Here is a 21,563-nt window from a genome sequence, read left to right as displayed (position 1 = left end):
TTAAATTGGTAGCTGAAATTTCTAAATACACATTTATTATATAAGTAGTGGTCAAACTTTCCAGCTGCCTGAGCATTAGAGCGAGAAGGCACTAAATAAGTGGTGATTGTTCGGGCAGAGAAACTCATTTAAATGATTTAAAAGGAGTTATCACAATGCACTATTTTCCCTTACCCTCTACTATTTACCTCCGTATAGTATGCATAGGCTGTAATGGAAACCCAGACCGTGTCGAAGCCAGCCAGCCGAGCCGCTAGCTAACAAAGGCAGGACTGCTGGCACGCGCGCTCCTTTTGAAAGGGAATGTGGTTCCATCCTTCGTGCCATCGAAAATGAAAAAATATAGACTTGAGTGCATCCTATGCACAAGAACGTGACACAACACTGAAGAGCCACTGGAAGGGGCCGTGGAGGCCGCCCTGTCACAGACAGGACAGCTCTGGCCTCTGCGTGGGACTGCGGTGCTCCCCGGGCTCACGCCTGCACCTGTAGCTCCGGGGCGACCGGGAGCATTGACCCTCGCAGAGCAGGCGCGGAGGGGACACTCCCCGCGAGCAGCCCCTGTAGTGCCGGCTCTCACCACGTGTGGCCCCTCCAGCTGGGTGGCCCCGACTCTAGTCTCTCTCGCATCTCCTTCAGGCCACTTCCCCTCGCCTCCCACTGGAGGAGGCGTTCTGGGGAGAACCTGATGACGTCTGAAGACCCGGGAACGGCTCCCAGCAGCATGGGCCCCTTGCCCTCCCGCACTGGCCCTCTCCACTCCCGTCTCCCCACCCTCTTCTGCCGGACATCCCCACCCACTTTCCTCCTTCCCCGTACCCCTCCACAGCTCACCCTGCCCACCCCAACGCCTCTTATTCCGCTGACTTACAGCCCCATGTCTTGGACCCCCTCCTACCTCACCTCCTCCTCCCCCCTACCCCCCCCACGGATCTCCTGCTCAGGTCTCTGGAGCCTCCTACAGGTTCCCTCCTCCCGCTGCCGGTCCATCCACCCGCCGCCTATTTCCAACTCCTATTGGTGCTCCCTCCCCGTCACTCCCCCATTTTGTCACTGGGAGCGCCCCCTATAATTCCCCCTCCACTTCCGTCCTCCCCTCCCCCCCAGCTCTCTCAGCGCCCCCTATAATGCCCCCTCCACTTCCGTCCTCCCCTCCCCCCCAGCTCTCTCAGCGCCCCCTGAAGGTCCCCCTCCACTTCCGTCCGCCCCTCCCCCCCAGCTCTCTCAGCGCCCCCTGAAGGTCCCCCTCCACTTCCGTCCGCCCCCCTCCCCCCCAGCTCTCTCAGCGCCCCCTGAAGGTCCCCCTCCACTTCCGTCCGCCCCCCTCCCCCCAGCTCTCTCAGCGCCCCCTGCAGGTCCCCTCCACTTCCGTCCTCCCCTCCCCCCCCAGCTCTCTCAGCGCCCCCTGCAGGTCCCCTCCACTTCCGTCCTCCCCTCCCCCCCCAGCTCTCTCAGCGCCCCCTGCAGGTCCCCCTCCACTTCCGACCTCCCCCTCCCCCCTAGGTCTCAGGTCCCCCTCCACCTGCCCTCCTCATCCCGCCCCCCCAGGTCTTTCGGGCTCTTGCTGGCACCCTCTAGTTCTCCTCCTTCATCACCCCCACCTCCAGGTCTCAGGTCCCGCCCTCCACCACCCTCCTCAGCAGTCGCCCCGCCCCCTGACCCCGCCCCTTGCATCCAGCACCCCACCCCCAGCCCCTGCTTTTCTGCCCTGCGCCTGCGCACACAGCAGCCCTCTATCCTAGATCCCCCTTGATCCTGGAGCCTAAGCCGCCACCTGGGCTGGCAGCGCCTGCAGCCCTCAGTCCAGGCGAACCGGCGGGGAGGGCGGGCCAGCACCAAGGCCACGCCTCCGGGGCGGGGGACACACCCAGGGGCCAGGCGTGGCCCTGCAAAGCACGTGCTGCTCTGCTGGCTGGCAGGTGGGTGAGGCGGTGGGAAGGCGGCAGGCGGGCTGGGCGGTGTGGAGGGGCCGGGCCGGGGAGGGGCCGGGAGTGGGGGTGCGCATGCTCCGTCTGCTAAGTGGGTGTGGGCTCAAGACTCCAGGCCCAAGGCCCGGGTGGCTGAAATGGTGCTCAGTCTGGAACTGTGCAATGGTGGAAAGCTTGCTCAGGCCACCTTGCTTGTCCTAGGTCGTGCATTCGCTGAAAACCTGCTCAAGCCCAAATCTGTCGGTTCTAGAATGTTCTGAGCAAATGCCTGCTTTAGCCTATCCTGCTGAGCCTCAGCCCCTCCTAGGCCTCCACTGAGCCAGCTTAGTCCTGATTCCTGAGGCTAAAGCCTCTGCGGTCAGCCCCAAAGCCTGCTGGGCCAGACCTCAGTGTGCCCCACCGACCGCTTGCTTCTTTCTCAAACAGGCCGAGTCAAAATGGCAAGGACGGAGGTCTCGGGCCCTTCCAGGCAATTCACCAAAATCAAAGAGCTAGAATTGGTACCGGAAAAGGCCCAGGAGGAGGAGCAGGAGGGTGGCGTGCGCAGAGCGAAGGAGCCCCCAAACCCGAGGGGAGTGGAGGCCAAGTGCACCTATGGGGCTCTCCTGACCCCTATCTCCGAGGGAGAGCAGGAGCTGGTGCCCGCCGCCATGGAGGACGACGGGAGGCACATCCTGACCCTCCAGGCGGTGTACCCCACCTTCGAAGACGGGGAGCTGCAGGAGGTCGGCTGTCAGATGCCACAGCACCAAGAAGGGGGGCCGGGGATGATGCCGCAGGCGGGCAGCGCGTTGCCCTCGCTGCTGTGGGTGCGAGAGGGGGCCCGGCAGAGCCTGCACCAGTGCGTGACCATCAGCATCCAGGACGAGCTGTACTCGCTGCGGGCGGTGGAGCCCATGCAGCTCCAGGTCCTGCAGGACAGCGTGGCCCTGGCCCCTGAGGACAGTCCGTGTGCGGAGAGCCCGCCCGAAAGCGCTGGGCTGACTAAGGTACGGCTGGTTCTAAAAAAAGGACCCCTCACGTGGAGATTTACAAAACAAACTGTTTTTTAGGTTGCCTTTTGTGCCGTATTATGTATGGACAAATGAAACACACTAAAATAATTCCCAGAAAAATCCTGGAGAGCACGTGCTCTTTTTAAGAGTTTAAAGAGTTCCACCAATTAGAATACTATCAGGTGACACTGTGCGGTCTTTTTTAAAATAGTGTTGTTTTGCCCTGACCGGTTTGGCTCAGTGGATAGAGCCTCGGCCTGCGGACTGAAGGGTCCCAGGTTCGATTCCGGTCAAGGGCATGTACCTTGGTTGCAGGCACATCCCCAGTAGGGAGTGTGCAGGAGGCAGCTGATCGATGTTTCTCTCTCATCGATGTTTCTAACTCTCTATCCCTCTCCCTTCCTCTCTGTAAAAAATCAATAAAATATATTTAAAAAAATAAAATAGTGTTGTTTTACCACCAAAACTCCTTGATGCTTAATAATTACGCTTAAGCATGCTGGTTGCCATGGACAACCTTATGTGCTACTTTAGTTTTCTTTTTCGTTAAGTATTCCTTGGTGTCATCAAGGCAAAGCGTTGAGTCAGGTTGTGATTTACGTGTCGTGTTTGTCTGAACGCTCGTTTTTATTTATTAGCTTGAGGAGAGTCCGGAGGAGGACCTGCTGCCCGCTGACGGAGGCGTCCAGCAAGCGCAAGACCAGCTCTTTCTTCTGGAAGCAAGGCGGGGACAGGAAGTTGTTCTGGCAATTTCAAACTTAAACGCGCAAGAAACAGAAGATCGTCTTGCTTCTAGTCAGCCACCTGTTGAAACAGCCAACTCTCCAAAAACTCAACAGAAGACCAAGGGTAGGCGGGTTCATGGTGTGACAGACCCTGCATAAAACTGGCTGCTGTTGAAGTTTTAAGTGGTTGACTTCTAGTTGCTCTCAGAAAGTCAGGAAGTGGGAGAAATGTTAAACTGATGTTGTATACTGTGCATCAAAGCCAAGCGTTTTGCATTTTGCACACAAATGTTTTAAAAGCGTAGAAAATGCTCCTGCAAAGTGCTGTGCATGTACATAGAATGTTGGGCTTTGATCCACTCCCCAGTGTGCAGCCGCTCCCCGTCCAGGAGGCGTGATATGGAGAAGGCAGCAGAGGTGCCTCTGGGGGAGAGGAAGGTGAGGTGAGGCCAGGAAGGGACTAGGAAACCACTCAGTGGGGACCACCCGTCCAGGCAGCAGGAAGTGGCCTGTGGGTGTGGCTTCATAATGAGGCTGGATGGTGCTCAAAGAGGGAGATCAGGCGAGATTAGGAAAGACCTTGAAGTTATGTTAAAACTGAGGTTGAGCCCTGGTGTGGTTCAGTGGTTAGAACGCCTGCCTGTGCACTGAAGGTCTCTGGTTCGATTCCCGGTCAAGAGCACATGTACCTTGGTTGAAGATTTGATCCCCAGACCCGGTTGGGAGACAACCAATCAAAGTGTTTCTCTCACGTCGATGTCTCTCTCCCTCCCTCTCTCTCTCTCTCTCTCTCTCTCTCTCTCTCTCTCTCTTCCCCTCCTCCTTCCCTTTCTCTCTAAAAATCAATGGAAAAAAAATATCCTTGGGTGAGGATTAACAACAAATTAAAAAACTGAGCTTGAATCTTGGCAGCCCACAGGATGAATTTGACCTTCGAAATTATTTGTTTGGCTTTTTAAAAAAATAATTTCTTGTTTAAATTAAGAGTTCACCCTCCAAATCTCAAATAAATTTTAGCTCATTTTTTTAAAGTCCTATTTGGCAACACTTGGCTCTGTTTCCTTCCTCCTGCAGCAGGTGGCTGGGCTGGGAAGTGACTTGGTTTAGGAAGTCACACTGCCACCACGGCCGGCGGTCCAGGTCACTCACTTAGCAGTACCGCCGCTGGCTCCCGTCGGCGGTTGAATTTGCAACCCTCGCTATATAGTAGTTTCTCATGTATTTCAAACAAGAGATTGTGCCCCCAAAACCCCAATTCCCAGCTCATTTCGGGTTTTTAACGTATTCACAAGTGTGCACACTCACGGCCACTGTCTAATCCCAGCGTCCCTTCATCGCCCCCAAGAGAAACTGGAACACGAAGAGGTTCTTACAGAAGCACCAACTGTCTCCTTCCCGCAGGCAGAGAGCTGGCCTTCCACTGCGACCTGTGCATGTTCACCACGGCCAGGGCGGCGAGCTTAAACCGTCACGCGAAAACCCACACCAACGAGAAGCCGCACGAGTGTCACCTGTGCCTGAAAGCCTTCCGCACGGTCACCCTCCTGCGGAACCACATCAACACCCACACAGGTGACCGCCGGGCAGGACGCGGCCCTGAGCGACGCGTGTGAAGGCGTCAAGGATGCGAATGCAACCTGTTCTATGTGAAGATAACGTGTTGCTTTAGACTTTCGTTTTGTCTTGTTTTCTGCCATTTCAGTTAACAACACTGACGTTACAAAGGTTTTTCTCACCTCTGCCTGGCCTGTGTAAGGTTGGGAGAGCAAGCCTCTTCGTCACATGTAATGCATGTTGAGGCTGAGTGTCATTCAGGCGTTATACATTTCTAAGGAAACTTGTGGTGAAATCTTGCTGAACAGGATAAACTGTGTGATTTTACAGGAACCAGGCCGCACAAGTGTGGTGACTGTGACATGGCATTTGTCACCAGCGGAGAGCTCATCCGGCACAGACGTTACAGACACACTCACGAGAAGCCGTTTAAGTGTTCCACGTGCAAGTATGCGAGCGTAGAAGTAAGTTCACACGTGTGCTTAAAGCTTCGTGGCGTCTTATTAAGAAGTTGCTGTAAATTATGTTACATTAAACTAACAGCAGAATCCCTTACAAAAGAGGTTTTATTAAAGATATTATTCATACACAGTCTATGCAGGAAATAATAGTCATTCAATTTTCTAAATTGAAAATAGAAAATTGGATTTCTTTTTGCTTTGATTACCTGTTAGCAAAAGCAATATATAAAAGTGTACAAATTACAAATAGAACTGCGTGAGGTGCTTGGGAAATAAATCTCAAATTATGCTCAAAGCTCTCCCTCGTATGTTAGGGAGCGCTCAGGTCCACAGACGCAAATGTATCCGCTCCACACAGACCCCAGATCCAGGCTGCAGGGTGGCTGACGCTTTTGCCTCAGTGGCTCTTGGTCAGATACAAAGAGACTTGCTTGAAGGTTTAAACATACCATCCCCTGATACTACAGAGGAACCGAGTGTTTCAAACTTCAGACATGTGTCCCGGCCATACCAACCAGATCCTTTCATTTAGACCTTCTAGCAGGCTCAGCCGCTCGCTGGATGAGACGAACGAATGTGACCATTGCTTTCGCTGTCTATTCTACGAGGAATTTTTAAGGACTCCACTGTCTGTCGGGACGCCTGTGGGACCTGGTTTTGAGCCCAGTTGGGACAGGATACTGCACTCCGGAAGGGAACTAAGTTAAAGGGCACGACTAACGTTGAAAGAGGGGAATGATGCAACCTCGTTTCACACACGAGGGAATTTCACGGACAGGGTCAGACTCTGATTCCAAGAATTTTTTTCTGCTCTTACTATTTTTGAAAGTTCTTTCTCATCCGAGTTAAAGGTTGCAACTTTAGTTTGAAAACACAAAAATGAAAGTTTCAAAGAACAAGGCCACCTGAGACGCTCAAGCCTGGAGTGGACTTCGGTTGGTGTCCTGAGGGCTGAGCGCAAACATGGAGGTGCACTGAGACCCTCATCCGGAGTCCGCCGTCTGCACACAGCCTGTGGACTGGCCGGCCTGGCTCTCGTGACCCCGTTTTATGAAGTTTCTAAGTCTTGCCATACTGGTCTGCTTTAAGCGGGGCGTCCTAAGCTCCCCGCACCCCCACGCCATTTCTCACACAGACGCCGGCAGGAATGCATCACGCTGGGGTGCCCAAGACATCCTGTGAAAGCTCTGAGCGCCCCCTCCCACACCCTCCCCTGCAAAGCCATCCGGAGGAGCTTAACACATAGCTGCCTTTGATCATCACAGCCCTTCATCAAATCTTTCATGCTATCATCTTAAAAATTCTTTTTGTTTCACTTTCTGATATACTTGAAGACATCTACTTTTCATCTGGAAAAAAAAAATCTAATGCTTTTGGTTTACATCTAAGTCTTCATTTGTTCTTGAATGTTCTTCGGGCTTATGTGTGCGTGTCACTTATTGGGGAATGAGACCCAGAGACCATAGGCAGGGCATATGGGCTCTCTGACTTCCGTCACCCCTGCCCTGGTTCTGGGGGGTAATAGAACCATCAGGCAAAAGTGATCAAATGGGAGGTAATGGGCGGTTTGCCTTCTAACTGGTTGCCTGGGGTGCGTAATTAATCAAATTAGAATGTACGTTCTTCCACTTAAAAGTGACTCATTGTAAAGAAACTCCGGCACATGGCACCATCTCTGATGGCCACGTGGGTCCCACAGAACCTGAGAAGGGCCTCAGACAGGTGTCCGCCTCTCAGAGAGCGAATGTTTCAAAATCCTCCTGTTACTTACGCAAACGAAAGCGCCTTGCTCTGTGCTTCTGCGTCGCGGCCTAAACTTTGCCGCCCGAGTGTAAGCGGCCTTGGAAATGGAAATCAGTCCCGGGCGGCACCGAGTGGCCAGCTTGCCGTGTTCCCTGTGGACCGTGAAGTTGAATCTGAGAGTCTCTGGAAACCACTGCTGGTTGCTCCCGAAGGATCTTAAACGCACGTCAAATGAAAAGCAGTCGTTGGCAACAGAAGATAAAAAGCAATGACCTCTTCGTGTTTCTCAGGGTGCCAAGTATGGTCTGAGGTTAAAATGTCAGTCTCTCTCTATAATGCTGATAGATTGGATCTAAAATTCTCTGGTTTCTCTTGCAAACAAGTACCTTCCATGTGTTTACTAGGCGAGTAAGTTGAAGCGCCACATCCGGTCACACACGGGGGAGCGTCCCTATCAGTGCCACCTCTGCAGCTACGCCAGCAAGGACACCCACAAGCTGAAACGGCACATGAGGACACACTCAGGTAAGCGTGGCTCACGCTGGAGGCCACGTCTCAGTTCAGGAGTGAGCTGGTAAGACTTACTCTTCAGGTTCGAGCGTCAGGGTGAGTGTCTCCGCGCCTTCTCGGCCTGGGGACTCGCTCTGTGCCTTTGCGTTTATGTGGCATCCAGGAGCCCACGTAAGCCCTGTGCTGTCACGCCGCTGTGACAAGGAAGACACCGTCAAGCATTTGCTGCCATTGGTTGTTCAGGACTTAAAAGTCAGCTCCTTAACGTATCCTCAACCTGGAAGCACGTAAAACAGAGCGCTGGTCCCAGCGTGCACGTACTTTATATTTCGTTGTAGAAGCAATGTGTTCATATGTGCTTCTCAGCTCCTTACACTGAGGATGGGAGCGAGATGGCGGTCTGGACTCGACTTGGGAATTTTGTACTAATTGGGGGTGGACATAGGAGGAAGGGGTTGAAGAAGGGGCCCAGGGAACAAAAGACAAGCTTTCAGCCCCAGTGTCCTTTGGGGAGGATGAGGCGTGCGGGGTGAGGCCCCGCTGCCGAGGGTCGTCTTTGTCGTCACCCTGCAGGCGAGAAGCCCTACGAGTGCCACGTGTGCCACGCGCGCTTCACCCAGAGCGGCACCATGAAAATACACATCGTGCAGAAGCACAGCGAGAACGCCCCCAAGTACCAGTGTCCGCACTGCGCCGCGCTCATCGCCAGGAAGAGCGACCTGCGTGAGTGTTGGCGTTGCTGAACTTCCTTCTGCCGGGGAACCTGTGGAGCCCTGGGCCTGATTCCAGGGAGGCAGCTGGGCTGCAGGAACTAGTCTGGGAACTTGTATTTTTTCCACAAGTCCTGTGGTGCCCTCTGGTGGCTGGTTTGCATTAGTGCAGCTTCGTGGTATTTTGGTTGTGAGAAGGAAAGGATGCTCCTGGCATCTAGTGGGCAGAGGCCAGGGATGCTGCTAAAGGGCCTGCACCCTCCATGTGCTAAGAGTGCTGCGTGAGGAACCCTGGCTTAGAGCAGCCTCACAGGAAATAACACCCCCAAATATAATGTCCTGTAACGGTTTTAGGGGTCCATATCCGCAACCTGCACACTTACAAAGCCGCAGGGATGGAGTGCCACTACTGTCCTGCTGTCTTCCACGACCGCTATGGCCTCCTTCAGCACCAGAAAACTCATAGGAACGAGAAGAAGTTCAAGTGTGAGCACTGCAGCTACACCTGCAAGCAGGTACTGAGTTTCAGTCGGTTTGGGGACGCGGTGGGAGGCCGTGGACTATGGAAGAATGGAGGGCTGGAGTGGGGTTTTCTATCACTTTGAAAATGCTGAAAAAAGTCATGCTTTTATAAAAAGGCTAATGAAAATAACCAGAAGGCAGCTATGAGCCAATAAATTAAAGCAACAGTTCCTAAGTATGGTTCATAGGCCCCTAGAGGTCCTCGAAACCAATCAGGGCCATGAGATCAAACTTGTTATTGTTACCTAGAGGCCCGGTGCATGAAAATTCATGCCCTGGAGGGGGGGTCCCTCAGCCCAGCCTGCCCCCTCTCACCGTCCGGGAGCCTCAGGGGCAGGAGGCGACCCAGTGATCAGGGGAAGGCAATGCCCCATCACACCTCTGCTGCTGCCACCGCCAGCAGCGCAAGCCTCGGGCGGCCCTGGTTACCTGAGCCTCGGGCGGCCCTGGTTACCTGAGCCTCAGCCAGCCCTGGGCGGCTGGGGGACTGGGGGCTTCGGAGGCAGACAGGTGGAGCAGCCAGGTCTGCCTGGGGGTGGGCCCAGCCTTGCCATGTGCCTGCCACCCCGGCAGGGCTGAGGGGACTGGGCACCGCCATCTTATGGCTGTGGGTGCTGCCATCTTTGAGGGCATGGCAATAAATTAGCATATCCCCTCCTTATTGGCTGTGGGTGCCGCCATCTTTGCGATGGTGTGAGGGTCAATTAGCATATCCCCTCCTTATTGGCTGTGGGTGCCGCCATCTTTGTGATGGTATGAGGGTCAATTAGCATATTCCCTCTTTCTTAGATAGGATTGTCCTGGCCAGGTGGGTCGGATGGTTGGAGTGTCGTCCCCTACACCACAAAGGCTGTGGGTTTGATTCCTGGTCAAAGTGCATATGGGAAGCAACCGATCGATGTTTCTCTCTCTTTCCTTCTCCCTCTCCCTCTCCCTCTCCCTCTCCCTCTCCCTTCCCTTCTCTCTCTCCTTCTCTCTCTTCCTCTCCATTCCTCTCTCTCTAAAAATCAATAAAAACATATCCTTGGCTAAGGATTTTTAAAAATATTGTCCTTAAATAATGAATTAATGCCAATATGCCCTTTGCTGTGTGGCATTGGCCCTGGTTGTGCAGGAGCCGTGGAGGTGCCTTAGTACAAAGCAAAGCAGTGCCCGTCACCCTGTGCCCTTCACCTTCGTGCACGGGAAGCAGAAATAAAGGGCCGTGTTACTCACTAATGTCCTTGGGGAAGCAGCAGAGCTAGGAACTGTATTCTGTCTGCACCCTGACTGCTCAGGTGGCGAGCTGGGGGTCGGGAGGAAGCACCTCCCCGTCTGAGGCAGGACAGCGTCTGGGGGACAGCGTCTGGGGGACAGTGCCTGTGGGGACAGCGTCTGGGGGACAGTGCCTGTGGGGACAGCATCTGGGGGACAGTGCCTGTGGGGACAGCGTCTGGGGGACAGTGTCTGGGGGACAGTGCCTGTGGGGACAGCATCTGGGGGACAGTGTCTGGGGGACAGAGTCTGGGGGACAGTGCCTGTGGGGACAGCATCTGGGGGACAGCGTCTGGGGGACAGTGCCTGTGGGAACAGTGCCTGTGGGGACAGTGCCTGTGGGGACAGCATCTGGGGGACAGTGCCTGTGGGGACAGTGCCTGTGGGGACAGCGTCTGGGGGACAGTGCCTGTGGGGACAGTGCCTGTGGGGACAGCGTCTGGGGGACAGTGCCTGTGGGGACAGTGCCTGTGGGGACAGCGGCTGGGGGACAGTGCCTGTGGGGACAGTGCCTGTAGGGACAGTGCCTGTGGGGACAGCGTCTGGGGGACAGTGCCTGTGGGGACAGTGCCTGTGGGGACAGTGCCTGTGGGGACAGCGTCTGGGGGACAGTGCCTGTGGGGACAGTGCCTGTGGGGACAGCGTCTGGGGGACAGTGCCTGTGGGGACAGCGTCTGGGGGACAGCGTCTGGGGGACAGTGCCTGTGGGGACAGTGCCTGTGGGGCTGCTGGAGGTGCCAGCTCAACCGGCCACTTTCCAGGATCTGCGAGCGCAAGCGACAAACTCTGCTTACTCAGTTCCTGGGTATTTAACAACACCAATACCTTCTCCTGGAAGGTAAAGGAAACAGGCACATCACTTCAGAGAAATATCGTGGCCAAGGATGCATCAGCTTTTAAGAGGGAATTCGAATTAGAATTTTGGGAAACTTATATCCAAAGATGGGAGTGACTTTAAGAAAGCAGTTTTGTATATGGTATAATGAAATGTGTTGGCATTCAGAAGCTCTTCGTAACTCAGACTGATTTTTTTCCGAACAACCAATCTATTATTTTACAAAATGAGGGCTGGGTAAAGAATCCATTCAAAGTATAAGACAGAGCAACGGCTTTTCATGTCTCAGAGTACAAAAGTTCATTGGGTGGTTTCAGATTCCACATTCTAGCCAGTTTTTAAGAAATACCACTTTTTGAGTTTTGGTGTAATATCAAAAAGAGGATGTCTACAATCATTTGAAAAGGCCGTTAAAATTCTGTCCCTTTCCCAGCTACCTATCTGTGAGAGTAGATTTCCTTCATCTACTAGCATCTCCACCACAACACACCTCAGCTGACTGAAGGCAGAAGCAGAGAGAGAACCATGCTGTCTTCGTTTAAATTTGAATTTCAGATAAACAAGTACTTTTGTATATATGCATGTCCCAAAAGGTAACTGGCAACCCTGTCTGCTAAGCCAGATACTCATTTTCGTTTTGAAAAAAATAATATGTGTTTATAGAAATAGGTTAACATGTCGTCGGTTTATTGTCCTTTTTAAAAGAATCTATAACTATTTTAATTTCTCAGTTTTGATGTCTAATAGAGTCAGTGTTAATAATTTTTTGAGTATTAATAATGTTTAAGAATAAAAGGGGTCCTAAGACCAAGAGTGTGAGAACGGCCCTGGCCAGGGTGGCGCAGTTGGTTGGAGCATCGTCCTGTACGCCGGAAGGGTTCGAGTCCCAGTCAGGGCACACGCCCAGGTGACAGGTTCAGTCCCTGTTCGGGGCGCATGTGGGAGATGACCTGTCCATGCTTCCTCTCACATTGATGTTTCTCTCCCTCTCCCTTCCTCTCTTTCTAAAAAATCAATGAAAAGCCTATCCTTGAGTGAGGATGTTTTTCAAAGGCATGTGCCACTTGGATCTTTCCTGGTTAGGAAAGGTCGAAGGCAGTACTTACTGTGTTTCAAAGTAGGAGCTATAGATGGTAAATGCTTTAAGAAATAAATGAGGAAAGAAAAGAGGGGCCTTGTCTAGTAAGCTTGGAGCATTGGAATATTCTAAGTTCAGGCTCAGACTTTTTAAATGAGCCAGCAGAATTTCCTGGGAGATGGACAAGACTTGGAGGGGAGGAGGGGCCCCAAGGGGGTCAAGCAGAGCGCAGACAGGGGACCTTGAGCTGGGACGCTGCTGGGTGCTCTGAGTGCTTTGATTCTGGAGACCCGGGCTCCAGGTGGGCCGGTGACTCCCAGCGGGGAGCCCGGGAGATGGTCCTGGAGATGAGAGGCAGGTGAAGGGGCGGAGGGTGTTCCGGAGAGAGAGACACGAAGAAAGACTGTCCATTAGGTAATTAACAGGAGGGCGGAAGTGCTCCTGTGTGTCATCTGAATTATCAGCATTTTAGCCCTAGCCGGTTCGACTCAGGGCGTAGAGCGTCGGCCTGCGGACCCAGGGTCCCAGGTTCGATGCCGGTCAAGCGCACATACCTTGGTTGCAGGCTCCTGGCTCCTGCCCGGCCCGGGCCCTGTTGTGCAGGAGGCAACCAGTCGACGTCACATCAATGTCTTGCCCTCTCTCCTCCGCTCTCCCTAAAATTCAATGGAAAAATATCCTCGAGTGAGGATTAACAAAAACTAACAAAAAATAATCATAGCATTTTAAATCAAATAAAATGTGTATTTTTGTTTGATTTTATATATTTTTTGTCCTGATTCTCCCAACATTCTTTTTTAAAAATATATTTTTATTGATTTCAGAGAGGAAAGGAGAGGGAGAGATAGAAACATCAATGATGAGAGAGAACTATTGATCAGCTGCCTCCTGCACACCTCCCACTGGGGATCGAGGCCGCCACCCAGGCATCTGCCCTTGACAAGAAAAGAACCCGGGGCCCTTCAGTCCGCAGGCCAACACTCTACCCACTGAGCCACACCGGCTAGGGCTCTCCCGAAATTCTTTACTCCTGTAAATCTTGGTTAAAATGTTTGTTGTTTCTTTGCTGAGAACAATCATTTGCACCATGATGCTTCTAATTCGATGTGCAGGTTTGCTGTCATTCTATCAGGAAGTAGGAGGGAAATGGAAGCCTCTTTGCTTCCAGCCCCACACGGCCCCCGAACTGGAACTCTATGTGTTTAATTTGCGAGTTCGTCCGCCCTTCGGAAGTGCAGCTCACTGCAAACAGTGCTGGAAGCGGGTCTGCAAATCCGTGGGCTCCGGAGGGAGCATGGTGGTCCTTTCCCTCCCGCGGGCGTGCTCTCCGACCCCCCCCCCCTCCGGGGCTGTGGGCCCGCGGGAGCCTGGGCAGGGCCGCCCACCGCTGTGTCGGGAATGTCTCCGCTGTGACTCCTGCGCTCATCTTTGGGGAGGAAAGACACACAGGATAAATAATGTCTGACACAAAACGTCCCCGTGAGGAGCTGACGGCCGTTTCCCCCCCTCCCTCCAGGGGCGCCGCATGGCGCTTCACACCCGGACCCACGCGGGAGAGAAGCCACTCGCCTGCCCGTCCTGCAGCCAGCGCTTCGCAAAGAAGGAACTCCTGAGCGCCCACGCCAGGAAGTGCCACGCCGCCTCCCCGCCGGAATGCCCCAAGTGCAGGAAAGGCTTCTCCCGCCGGGTAAGCTCCCGGGCGCCCTCCGTCTCCCTGAAAGGACCCGCTCCCTCCCAGGCCCAGGGTCTCTCTCCGGGGCTCAACCCCAGGCATGAACCTGCCAGGCAGCGCCCGCTGTGCCGTGGGAAAGTGGCTGGTAGTCGCAGCGCGCTTGGCAATCTATCAAAGTGTGTCTCTCCTTCTGCCAGAAAAGACAGTCCTGCAAACAAAGCCTTGCAGATACTTTTAGGGGCTCCCAGACGCACAGCAACGCAGGAGGAACCCCTAGTTGTAGTGTGACGCTTAGAAAGCGAATGCGATTTAGGCTTCTTCACAGGCAGAATGCAATTTTCAAAGTGTTTCACAGATGGATGGATATATATATGTATTTGATTTCAGAGAGGAAGGGAGAAGGAAAGAGAGAGAGAGACATCAGTGATGAGAGAGAACCATTGATTGGCTGCCTCCTGCAACCGCAACCCGGGCATGTGCCTTTGACCAGAATCGAACCCAGGAGCCTTCGGTCCGCAGGCCGACGCTCTATCCACTGAGCCAAACCGGCCAGGGCTCACAGATGGTCTTCATATAGTGCCGTTGGCACTGTGCTCAGCCAACCACTTACCCTTCCGCTTTATTCTTTTTGGGGTGTTGTGTTTGTTTTCTCTCTGCGGCCTAACGAATTGCCTCACGCCGCTTGGCTGATAGCACCGAACACGTCCGACCTCCGGTCCTGTGGCCCACCCTTGGCCGCTGGCTCTGGCTGCCGGCCCCATGAGGCTGCCTCAGGGTGTTGGCGGGCTGTACCCTCTGAAGGCGGCCCCGGCTGGGGAGCCACTCCGTGGAGGTGGGCACAGGCCTGGGTTCCTGGGCACACGGACCTCTCCATTGGACTGCTCCAGTGAGCAAGGGCGAAGCCACTGAGCCTTTTGTCACCTGGCCTTAAAAGTGACAACATTCCTGCTATTCCTTAGAAACGAATCACCGAGCCCAGCCCATACTCAAAGGTGGGGCATGGGGGCCCTTAGAAAGGAAGAGTGACAAAGCATGTGTGGCCACTTAACCCCCCCCCACACACACACACACATACACACACACACACACACACACACACACACACACACACATATGATTAGCTAGGTCCTTAGATAGTGGATGCTCCACGCTAACTTTATAAAAGTTTGAGTTATCTGAAGTTGACTATTTTTATGGAGGAAAACTTTTTTCTCTTGAAAGGTAGGGTAGCTGTGTGTTCTGGTAGGTAGCATAGTGGGGTAATTCTGGAGTGTTACTGCCAGTAGTTCAAAATGTCAAATAAAAGCCATGGCAAAGCTCCAAAAAGGAGCATTCCCATGGAGTTAACATTGTGCAGAGCGCCCTCTGGTGAGAGAAACAGAAAGCGGAGAACAGAGTGAGTTGGCCTCATAATGTCCCTCAAAGCGTGGAATCAGAAGCTTTCAAACTTTGTCTTTCATTCAAGAAGGAAGATATTTGGATTTACATCTGGAATGTATAAAAAAAAACTCTTACAACTTAATAATAAAAAAGCTCAAATAACCAATTAAAATCAGACACTTCTAAACAGACACTTCTCCAAAGAAGCTCATGAGACATGCTTGGCATCGTTAGTTACTGGGAAAATCCAAATCAACATCACAGTAAAGATACCCCTAGAACCAGCTGTTGTGATCGCTACAACTAAAGAAGCCATAGTGGTCCTAGCCTATTTGCTCAGTGGATAGAGCGTCGGCCTGCGGACCAAAGGGTCCCGGGTTTGATTCTGGCCAAGGGCATGTACCTGTGTTGCAGGCTCCTCCCCGGCCTGGGCCCTGGTCAGGGTGCAGGCAGGAGGCAACCAATCAATGTGTTTCTCTCACAGGAATGTTTCCCTTTGTCTTTCCCTCTTTCTCCCACTTTCCCTAAAAATCAATGGAAAAGTATCTTCCGGCGCCAGGATTCACAAACTAACTAACTAACAAACACACCATAAAAGAGCTGGGAACTGGGGCTCTCAGGCACTGCTGCTGGGTTCAAAGTGGCGAAGCCCCTGGCTGGCGTGCTCAGTGATTAGATTGCTGGCCCAGGCACCAAAGGGTCATGGGTTTGATTCCTGGTTAAGGGCATGTTCCTGGATTGTATCCCACATGTATCTCTTTCACATTGATCTCTCTCTCTCTCTCTCTCTCTCTCTCTCTCTCTCTCCCCCTCCCTCCCTTCCCCCCTCCCTGTCTGTCTCTCTTCCCCTCCCTTCTACTCTCTCTAAAGATCAATGGAAAAATATTCTCTAAGGAGCATTAACAAATAAATAAAAATAAAATAAGCCCAGCTGGTGTGGCTCAAAGGTTGAATGTCCACCCATGAACCAGGAGGTCATGGTTCAATTCCCAGTCAGGGCACATGCCCAGGTTGCGGGCTCAATCCCCAGAAGGAGGCAGCCGATCAATGATTCTCTCTCATCACTGATGTTTCTCTCTCTCTCTCTCCCTCTCCCTTCCTCTCTCTGAAATCAATAAAAACATATTTTTTTAAAAAGCATTGCTGGTGGGAACACACACTGGTATAGACACTTTGTAAGACACTTTGGCAGTTTCTTACGAAACTAAACATATTTTTTGCCATACGATCCAGCAGTCACACTTCTTGGTATTTACCCAAAGGAGCTGAAAGCTTATGTCCACAGGAAAACCTCCTCGTGGACATGTGTAGCAGTTTTGTTCATGATAGCCAAAGCTTGGCAGCCACCAAGATGTCCTTCGGTAGGTGAATGAGCACTTAAACTGTGGTCCATCCGGACAATGGAATATCACCCGGCACTAAAAAGAAGGGAGCTGTCAGGCCATGGAGAGGCATGGGGGAATCTTTTAAAAAGCGTTTTCTGCTATTGCTTTTTTTAAAAATATGTTTTTATTGATTTCAGAGAGAGGAGAGGAGAGAGAGATAGAAACATCAATGAGAGAAAAACATTGATCGGCTGCCTCCTGTACATCCCCTGCTGAGGATTGAGCCCACAACCTGGGAATCGAACTGTGGCCTCCTGGTTCATAGATTGACGCTCAACTACTGAGCCATACCAGCCAGGTGACATGGGAGAATCTTAAGTGCACATTACTAAGTGAAAGAAGTCAATCTGAAAAGCTACGTGCTATTTAATTCCAACTATATGACATTCTGGAAAAGGCAAAATTATGAAGACAGGAAAAGACCACTGGTTTTCAAGAGTGGGAGAGGGAGGAGTGATTGGGTGAAGCACAGAGGATTTTTAGGGCCGTGAAACTTCTCCGTATGATACATGATGGGCACATGTCATTATACATCTGTGCAAACCCATAGAACATACAACACCAAGAGCAAACGTTAAGGTAAACTGTGGACTTTGAGTGATGATGACGTGTCAATGTAGGTTCATCAGTTATAACAAACTAGAGGCCCAGTGCACAAAATTCGTGCACTCATGATGGGGGGAAGGGTCCCTCAGTCCGGACTGCGCCCTCACGCAGTCCAGGAGCCATCAGGGGATGTCCGACTGACGGCTTAGGCTCACTCCCCACCCATCAGTCAGACAGTCTTAGCGCTGCCACAGAGGTAGGAGAGCCCGGCTTCTGGCTGAGCAGTGCTCCCCCTGTGGGAGCACACTGACCACCAGGGGCCAGCTCCTGCATTGAGCATCTGCCCTCTGGTGGTCAGTGTGCATCATAACAACAGGTCATTCTGCCGTTTGGTCTATTTGCATATTAGTCTTGTATTATATAGGATGTACCATCAGGTGGGGGTGTTGATAGTGGGGGAAGGTGTGCAGATGTGGGGCAGGGGGTATATGAAGACTCTCCATCTCCCTCACATCCGCACCCACCCAGAATGGGGACCAAACCCACAACCCAGGAATGTGCCCTGACTGGGAGTCAAACCCACCACCCTTCAGTGTACAGGACAATGGTCCAACCAGCTGAGCCACACCAGCCAGGGCAACAAGCTTCTGTGCTTCAGCACACAATCATCCCAGGACATCACAGGCAGGTCCCCTTCCTCCCGGGAGGACCCTGCTCTGCACTGGGGATGCTGGGTCCTCCCAGGAGCAGCTTCTCTCCGGCACAGGGTTTGTCACACTACCTCGCCCCCTGAGTCCTGAATAGCCTGGGTGTCCTGTCGGTTCCTCCACCTGCTTTTTAAAGGCTGGGCGTGTTTTCGTTTGACCTTTTTGTTTATTCAAAACTGACGTGAGACGTTCTTAACCGCGAGCTTGACGAGGTTGTAGGGAGAGCGAGGTGTGCACATGTCTGCACTTTTCTGGGGAAGGGACCATCGCCCTTTATCCTCAAGGGCATCCTCGACCCGAGAGGCTCCGTGTGCCCATCACCGCCGTGCAAACCAGGGGCCGGCGGGCTTTTCCGTGAAGGGCCAGACAGTGACTACTTCAGCTCCTCAGACCAGACAGACCCTCTCCGCCCCGGCTGCTCGCGCCTGAGGTTAAGGCACGAACGCAGCCGGGGGTGGCCGTTCGTAAATGAAGGGATGTGGCTTGTCCCGGGGCACGTGCCGTACAGGAGCCGTCGGCCGGCCAGGCTGCCCTCGGCCACAGCGCACCAGCCCCTGCGCACAAACTCCACACGGAGTTCCAGGAACCCGTGACCTTCCCCCTCTGTCATATGCGAATCCTCCTTCCGCCACCCATCGGCCCGGCAAGCCCCATCCTGAAGCCAAAATGGAAATTTTATGTAATCAGCCAATTTAATGGCATGTCACCGGTGTCTGCCACTAGCATATGGGCTTTTCAGATAGTGAAGGTTTTCTGCCTGATGCCAAATCCTCCGCCATGTTCCTACCTAAGAATATATCGCTGCGAGGCCCGCCCGGGACAGACCCCCACTGTAACCTGATTGCTGTTCGCAGTGTTCATAGCTCAGAGCGGGGCAGGCGAGAGCTGGCAGGGCCGTGATGGCTCTGGTCTGTTATTGGTTTTCATAAAGTCGACCAATACATTGAATTTCTGGTTTAATATCAAGCCTCGCCTCGGAGAGTAGAAGCAATCTAGAAAAGCCCATTTTGACTCTGTTGCAAAGAACTATCTAAAACACGCCAGCTTTTGGCTCGACCTACACACAACAGAAAGGGTCACCTTTACAAAGTCACCCTTTTGTGTACGAGTGTGAGGCACGCGCCACCGTGGCCACAGCGCGTCCGGCCGCGCACCGACGCCTTCCGCGGGCTCAGCGTGTGTGCTCCCCGCAGGCGAACATGTGGAGACACGCGGGGAAGTGTGCGGCCGCGGCCCCCGGAGCAGGAGGACAAGGACGGACCCAGGCGAGGATGTGGGCGGTCCCGAAGGAGAAGGACGAATACGGTACCTCCTTTTAAACATATTGGGGGTGACTTTGACCATGATGTGCTCGCTGTCCCTTTCCCTGGGTGCTGAGCGTTCTGCGGGGAGCATACCCGGGACCCCTGAGGCCCAGGCCCTGAAGGCACCGGCCCAGGCCTGGCCCAGGAGCGGCTCCTGCCACTTGCGGGCAGGTCTTGGGCTCCATTTGGCCCCGTGTGGTCAGGGGGGAAGCAGCCTGGTCACTTACCCCCTCTCAGGGCTGCAGTGAGGTCGGAGTAGGGAGGGACTGGGGAGCCCTGGGCGGAGTCCACACCCCCCACCACATGGTGAGGGGGTTCCTGGGGGGCACGTTGGTGAGGCTGGATGACAACCGCACCTGCCCACCGCCCTCCTGTCCCTGAAGCTCCCTCAGCAGAGCCGTGGGTTGCTTGGCGCTGTGTTTGCACCGGAGGTGCTGCAGTAACGACTACAAACTGGGGGGCTTGGACCAGGAGGTGACAGACCCCCACAGTTGAAGCCAGACATCCTGAGTGGAGGCGTGGCCAGGCCCCCTCCCTCCGGAGGCTCCAGGGTGGGGGCCTCCTGCCTCTTCCAGCTTCTGGTGGCCCCAGCGTTCCCTGGCTCTTGGCTGCATCACCCCAGTCTCTGTCTGTCTTTACCTTTTCTCTCTCTTATAAAGCCCTTGTCATGGCTGAGGGTCTGCCTGGAAAATTGAGATGATCTCATCGCGAGGTCCCTAATTACCTCTCCAAAGACCCTTATTTCAAAAAGGTCACACTCGGGCCGGGTGTTAGGGTGTGGACACAACGCGGGGGGGCGGGGGGGCGGGCAGCGATTCAACCCACTCCAGGTACACTTGTTTATTGGAGGCGACAAACCAGGTGGAATCCAACAGCAAGCCCAAGACCAGGCCACCTGGACCTGGGCTCTAAGTGGGAGGGACCTGAAAACATCTGCATAGATGTGTGACTTCACCTAAATGCGCGGGGGAATCGTGTTTAAAGCCCCGCCACGGAGAACAGCTGCAGAGCCGAGGTGGAGGAACCCTGACAGAGGCAGGGCTGAGAGCAGACTAGTCGTCCTGTCCATCCCAGAAAGACTGCTTTCTAAAAAGAGTGCTGCTAGGCTCACAACCAAAATGCATTCGCACTGACTCCTTGGCCTTATTTTAAATATGTCAACCCTGTGCCTTTCTCCCCTCCCCCCCACCCACCCCCCCAAGAAGCCGCTGCCTGGGAGGCCGAGGAGGCCTCCATGGTGAGGGGAGACCAGTACCTAGGAGAGATGACTCCTGTCAACTTCGGGGAAACCACAGCCGGAAGAAAGGACCTGGATGGAGACCTGACCTGCGAGATGGTCCTCAACATGCTGAACGAGTGAGGCGTTCGGGCCATTCTCACAGCGCGCCATCCTCACGCGGGTTGGGAACGCTTAGCTTCCTCTGTGAGACAGTGAAGTTTGTGACACTGGTAGTCATAGTTTTTTCCAAAGCTGGAGGCAGTGCCTAGGATTGTTTGCCTGTTTTTCACTGAATATTTACAAAATTAAAACAAAAAACATTGCAGGTATTTTATAAGAGGCCCACATCTTGAATTGAGGGATAAAATCCCAAACCCATGAATTCATTCACTAGATTTTGGCCAAAGTCGCCCACAATGAATGAGCAATGATTTTTGGACAATACCTATTTCTGTCGTAGCACAGACTATTGAGTGCTTCGGCCAACAGTCAAAGCTGGAAAACTTTATGTTGAATTGTACATGCCCGTGATAGTTCTAATATTACAAATTTTAAACATAAAATATAAATTTTATATCCTTTTTTGTACAAATGAATTTTCCATAAAATTTAAAGTCATCATAATACTTTTAATGAGTTTTAGATTCAACACAAAGAACCTTAATATTATACAAAAAACACACAACTGAGTGGAAAATGAGAAACTCTAAATTCGACTAGAAAATAATGCTTAACCTATTTCACCTCGGTGTCCGAGCAAAGCCTGCATTTAGGTCTTTGTGTGCTTCCTGAATTGTGTCCTTTGGCTGGAAGGAAATCACCCTGGTTATTTCCATTACTGCTTATCAGCATATCAGGTCATCACCCGTTTGTTCTGCTAAAACCACTTTATGTTTTCAAAATAATTGGCAGAGAAAAAACAAAACCCTGGTCGTGAAAATGTGTCCTGGAGAAGAATTTGCACCTTTTTAGAGCCCCCTGTAAACAATGAGCCTTTGAAGACCTTCCCATCTTCGAACAGCATGTGAAATGCCC

The 21,563-nt window shown here is 52.8% G+C and overlaps 1 protein-coding gene across 1 annotated transcript; it reads left to right on the top strand.

The window, feature by feature from the left end:
- The first annotated feature begins 2,365 nt into the window (after positions 1-2,365).
- On the top strand, positions 2,366-21,006 carry CTCFL (CCCTC-binding factor like). Its single transcript, XM_036320978.1, has 10 exons — positions 2,366-2,917; positions 3,562-3,780; positions 5,058-5,220; positions 5,533-5,666; positions 7,811-7,931; positions 8,490-8,639; positions 8,981-9,141; positions 13,832-14,023; positions 19,199-19,310; positions 20,512-21,006. The coding sequence occupies exons 1-10, from the start codon at positions 2,366-2,368 to the stop codon at positions 20,667-20,669; spliced, it is 1,962 nt and encodes a 653-aa protein (XP_036176871.1). The 3' UTR covers positions 20,670-21,006.
- The last annotated feature ends 557 nt before the right edge of the window (positions 21,007-21,563 follow it).

Source organism: Myotis myotis, unplaced genomic scaffold (assembly GCF_014108235.1).
Source record: "Myotis myotis isolate mMyoMyo1 unplaced genomic scaffold, mMyoMyo1.p scaffold_m19_p_9, whole genome shotgun sequence".
NCBI classification, from domain to species: Eukaryota; Metazoa; Chordata; class Mammalia; order Chiroptera; family Vespertilionidae; genus Myotis; species Myotis myotis.
Note: the sequence above shows the minus strand (reverse complement) of the source record. Positions and strands in the feature narration are given on the sequence as shown.

What these genes read in the sequence shown, in the direction of transcription:
- CTCFL (XM_036320978.1), top strand. Translation starts at nt 2,366, where the DNA reads ATGGCAAGGACGGAGGTCTCGGGCCCTTCCAGGCAATTCACCAAAATC. An exon ending in CGCCAGGAAGAGCGACCTGC is followed by an intron (nt 8,640 to 8,980) that starts GTGAGTGTTGGC and finishes TAACGGTTTTAG; the next exon opens with GGGTCCATATCCGCAACCTG. An exon ending in GCAGCTACACCTGCAAGCAG is followed by an intron (nt 9,142 to 13,831) that starts GTACTGAGTTTC and finishes CCCTCCCTCCAG; the next exon opens with GGGCGCCGCATGGCGCTTCA.